Source organism: Hibiscus syriacus, unplaced genomic scaffold (assembly GCF_006381635.1).
Source record: "Hibiscus syriacus cultivar Baekdansim isolate YM2019G1 unplaced genomic scaffold, ASM638163v2 tig00111027_pilon, whole genome shotgun sequence".
In the NCBI taxonomy this organism is placed as follows: Eukaryota; Viridiplantae; Streptophyta; class Magnoliopsida; order Malvales; family Malvaceae; genus Hibiscus; species Hibiscus syriacus.
In genome coordinates, this window is record NW_024062960.1 from 2,701,914 (window position 1) to 2,706,930 (window position 5,017).

At 30.1% G+C, this 5,017-nt stretch overlaps 1 protein-coding gene across 3 annotated transcripts; it reads right to left on the bottom strand.

Annotated features, from left to right (window-relative positions):
• Positions 1 to 2,648: 2,648 nt before the first annotated feature.
• LOC120151115 lies at positions 2,649 to 4,169 on the bottom strand. 3 transcript variants are annotated; one of them, XM_039163659.1, is made up of 4 exons: positions 4,027 to 4,169; positions 3,411 to 3,633; positions 3,249 to 3,312; positions 2,649 to 2,944 (listed from the first exon to the last, which is right to left on the bottom strand). In XM_039163659.1, the coding sequence occupies exons 2-4, from the start codon at positions 3,593 to 3,595 to the stop codon at positions 2,651 to 2,653; spliced, it is 543 nt and encodes a 180-aa protein (XP_039019590.1). In that variant the 5' UTR covers positions 3,596 to 3,633; positions 4,027 to 4,169; the 3' UTR covers positions 2,649 to 2,650. The 3 variants fall into 3 exon arrangements, with proteins under 3 accessions (XP_039019590.1, XP_039019592.1, XP_039019591.1); XM_039163661.1 differs by having other exon boundaries at positions 2,649 to 2,941; positions 4,027 to 4,166; XM_039163660.1 differs by lacking the exon at positions 4,027 to 4,169 and having other exon boundaries at positions 3,411 to 3,858.
• Positions 4,170 to 5,017: the final 848 nt, after the last annotated feature.

The window sequence follows — 5,017 nt, forward strand, 5'->3', positions numbered from 1 at the left end:
ATATATGTACATTCAACTTTTTTATTTCTTCAATTTCATCTTTAATTTAAATTTATTTTTTATCAAATCCAAATTGCATGTTTCAGTAACACCATAAACTATCTATGTAACTTTAATATCAATTATTAACATCAAATTTATTCTTTTGTTAAATTGATCATTTGATTGACTTTTTGTAAAAATTTTCTTCCCATCAATTGTTTTAACTCTTTTATATTCCTGTTAATAATTTTTCTTAAAAATATATTATTTAAAGATAATATAATAAATATATTTTATAATTTTAAATGTTTTTAATTTACTATATAATATTAAAAATTATAAAACATTATATAAATATAAATTTTTTATATAATTAGAAATTTTGATGCACGAACAAACTTATCTTAGTGGTTAAAGGAATTGTTGTTGTTTCTAGAGGTCACGGGTTCGAGCACCAATGATTGCAACGGTGATTGAACGTTCATTGTTAAATGGTTAAGAGTACTTAGAACAGATTCTACTTTGTAATCACCTTTAGCTTAATAAAAAATTGATTTAAATTGAAATCTATGTATAATATAATATTATAATTAATCTTTTAGAATATTAAATTATTTAGTTAAAAGTTTTAAATTAAATTTAAATGATAAAATTAGAATTGTCTGTTTAGCTCAGTTGGTAGAGCACAAGGCTCTTAACCTTCGAATCGTGGGATCGAGTCCCACGGTGGGCATTTCATAAATTATGAGGTCTCCTACAGAAGCTGCTCTAACCTGGCGTTGTGGACAGCCTACTATCCTACCTCCCCTTATCCCGTTACATATGGGAATAAGGGTAAGCTAATTACATGATAAAATTAAAAATATATATATATATACTTTACAAACCCCGAAAACTAAATGCATTTAATTGTTATTGTTTACAAACCTTAACTTTGAGACGTGCATGTGTAGGAGCTTATATATAAGTAAGAGCCTGCTTAGACTACCAATGCTGATTTATGACACTGTTGATTTTAAAATAGATAATGTTGGTCGTAGAAATGTTCCCCTTGTCTTTCTAAAGTCGGTTGATCTCCAGGAATTAGGGTTGAGTCATAAAATTGAGAGAAAAAAAAGCTGATTTAATTAATATTATGTAGTTAAATCCGATTTCAGGTTTTTATTTTATGATTTAGTTTTAATTAAATTTAAACATTTAATTTTGTAATTTGATTCAGTTTTATTTTTTATATAAAATCATTTATTTTATATTAAATCGAATTAAAAAATGGAAATAATGATTTAAATCAAATTTATTTGAATATGTTATAAGACAAATATTAATAAATAAAATCTGAAAATTAATAATATTATTTTTTGTACATTTAAATTTACATGTTTGTACTCAATTTAAGCTTGAAGTTATTTTTTTAATATTAAATTTGAAAATAATGAATAATCATAGATTATAAAATTGAATTGAATCGAAATTTATAATTTTTAAGTCTTTTGATTTTCGATTTTATTTAAAAGAAATCAGATAATATAATTTGATTTATCTTTCATTGAAAAACTGAACCGTGAATACTCGTACTAATAAATGTGGGTTGAAATATTGTTAAAGCACAATTGCTACATATTTAAAAGATTATAGATGATTAAGATATTGAATAAAAAATATATAAATAGATGTGTTTTAGGAGGGAAGAAAAGGATGAAGTAGAGATAAAATCTCATCCAGAGTAGGGAAAGCGCCGGTGCGTTCGAGACATTGAACTCACCTCAGTTTTGTAGTTTCTCAAACAGCTCATAATATATGTAACCACGACTAAAATATCTGAAGAAATTTTACATATTTGTTATCGAGTTTACGTTATTTTCAAGTTCTAATCATTAAATTAAAAAGAAGGGAAAAATCTAATTTCATTTCGAATGTTCAATGCTAAAGTCTCGTAAGGAGAGAGAGAAAAACAAAAGGCTATAGAGCCCCAACACAATGATATGCTAGGTGAGAGAGAGCATCATGTGCCATGATGGCCGTCTGGTGGAAAGAAAAGAAAAAGCAGATCACATGAGCGGACTTGAGGTGTTTGATTGTAGGATTTGTTATTACTAACAAGAGCTTTGACATTTTCCTACTCCATTTCTCAGATTGCTTCGTCCTTATTCACAGTTGACAACAGCATAATAAAAGTTGGCTTTGGTCCCCCAATCTTCTGAGAATACTGACATTCACCGTTTCAGTATCAGGGATTCTGTCAGGCACTGGCGTGATTCTTAAGCAAACTGCCTTTATGGGATTCCATCAAAAGCACAAACATGAAAAGGATATCAACAATTTTTTGGTCTATATATACCCTATTTAGTTAATGACTCGATTACAACTTCATTTTTTGTACAAATTTCTTTCTCGACTTCAGACTCCTAACAAAAAGAAACCAAAAAACAATCGACCTCAAGCCACCTTCTAAGCGACGCTACCCCCTTATTCCTTTTAAATGAACTCATATGCTTACAAGACGACATCGTTTTGATTACATACAAAGAATCCCTTTCCTTTAACCATATATTTACACTAAAGAAAGAGCTCTTTGCATTTTCTCTTTCCTCTTTTTGGTCTCACTTAAAAGACTTCAAAATTCTCTCTTCTTTCATGTCTATGTACTCTTTGCAAGTTGAATCGGGTTCTAGGCCAACGCCGGGATGCTGCAAATCCGGTGATCATTGTCTCGGCAATCGAACCCCTCAATTCTCACTGCCGGTTTGTTAACAAAATTCCCTCGGATGCAGCCTCCTTTCCTTGAAGAGGATGCCGGAGACGATGAGGGAACGCCTGACATAGGCATCTCTGACAGTGGGGTGAGGACCTTGTCGTCCCCAAATCGAGCATCTTGAATTAATGGGTTATCTACTCTACTCGGCGGCGACCCACAAAAAAATGGGGGCGACGACGCTACTTGTTCCGCTCTACAACCACCCTGCTAAATTCCAAAACCAATCAGCAGATTAGCGGTTCTTCTCGCGGATGAAATTTGGAAAATCAATACAATATTCTTCTAGAATTTCTTTAGTTGGTACATTAACTAACGGTTATATTTTAAATGGTCCCCCCACAAACAAAATACTTGCATCGAGACGTCGCCATTGTTCCAAAGCTAAAGATTTATTTATTTATTTATTTATTCATTCTATAATCAAGGAATATTTTACCGTTTCCTTAAAACAAGTCCCATTAAGTCAACCTTTTCTTAGTTCGTCAATTTAATCAAGATAAAAGAAGGGTACCTTTGTAAGAATCATATCCAAAATATCACTCCCTGCTTTTGAATCACATAGCTCGGTTTGATGGCTGAAAATCAACAAAAAAAAATTGTAACTATTTCTGTTTAAAAAAAAAGGAAAAATTGGCCAAATATTGAAGGCGGTCATGGAATTAGAGGAAATTACCTAATTTGCCATCTGAGGGACCTAACAGGGTGGTCGTTGAAAGAGTTGTTTAGGAGGCCCAAACGACGTGGTTTCGGGCAGACCACGGTCTCTCTCCAATCCGTAACCATAACTGAAAAGGAGCTCTGCAAATCCTCACGGTTACTTCCAGTAGCGGTTCGTTGGATCGCATACTGCTGCATCATTTGTTCCTTCGACCTTTTTTAACTGAAATTCGATATCCCTATTTAACATAAAAATAAGTTCAATCACACATCATCTTCAATAGAAACCGAAAATTTAATCGTAGACTTGTTGCAGTTTTCTTTCTAGGGTTAAATTTCCACAATTACTGTAAATCAGTTATAGATCGCTAGATCTACAGAAGCCAAACAAATATATAAATAGATCTAACTGCAATTTGGAGCCGTAAAAAATATTAAAAATCTAACGCAGCTTAGAGAAGTAATTCATACAGAACAAATCAGCTTAAAATTACAAAAATAAAATTTTGTTAGGAAATGATTCAAATCGAGGAAGAAACTGAGGAAATCTTGAAAAAGGCGTTGTTTGGAAACTGAAATCATGGAGGAAAACAGCACTACAAATTAAAAACAAAACAGAGAAGTGCTCATACCTTTGATTTGAACTGTACAGCTGCGTTGAGGAACTGTTGGAGTCGGTACTAAACCAAGAACATAGAACGATATAAAAAATGAGGGGGAAAAGCCTAAAAAAAGCACGGAGAAACAAGATAGAGAAAGAAATAGAGCAGAGATGTTAGGCCACAGAACAAATAAGGGCAGTGGGGAAAAGGTCGCGTGCTATTTATAGGAGACAGGGGGGGGGGGAAGAGACAGAGAATCACGAAAATTGCTAATAAAATGAAATAAATTAATAAAAATAGCAGAAGTCGTAGGGCAACGTGGCAACATCACAGCTAAGAATAGAAAATAAAAAACTAATAAAAAGGAAAAGAAGAGGAAGTATACTGTACTTGAATAGTGAAGGCTTCGAGTTCAATTTGAATTCTTATTTTGATTTTAGAAAATAAGATTGATTCTCATATGTAAACTTTATATTTAATTTTTTGTTAATAATTATTATTTGATATATTGATGATTATATTAAAGTAACATTATGATGATAAAAACTCATATATTAACAATTATCTTTTTATTAACATGGTTTAATTATGAGAATATTAGAAGATATATTAATCAAATTTATATCATTTTAGTTCTTATTAACATTGAATTTTTAATTTAATTTATAAATGATTCGTACATATTTTTATATTATTAGATATATATATATATATATATATATATATATATCTTTTTAAATTATTTATGAAAGTAACACCATTCAAATATCATAGATCAAAATATTTTATTTTTCACATATAACAAAGATATATTCTATCAATAATATATTTTGTAAGTTTGACATGACGCACATTTATCATATATAATATTCTAATTAATGAATATAAAATAGAATTTTGATTTTCACAAAAAAGTGTTTGATCAATCACACCTTTTAAGAATTTAAAAAATTATTTAAATGAAATAGTTATTATTTAAATTATAAGTATACTGCAAAATTTTAAAAAATAAAATCATAAC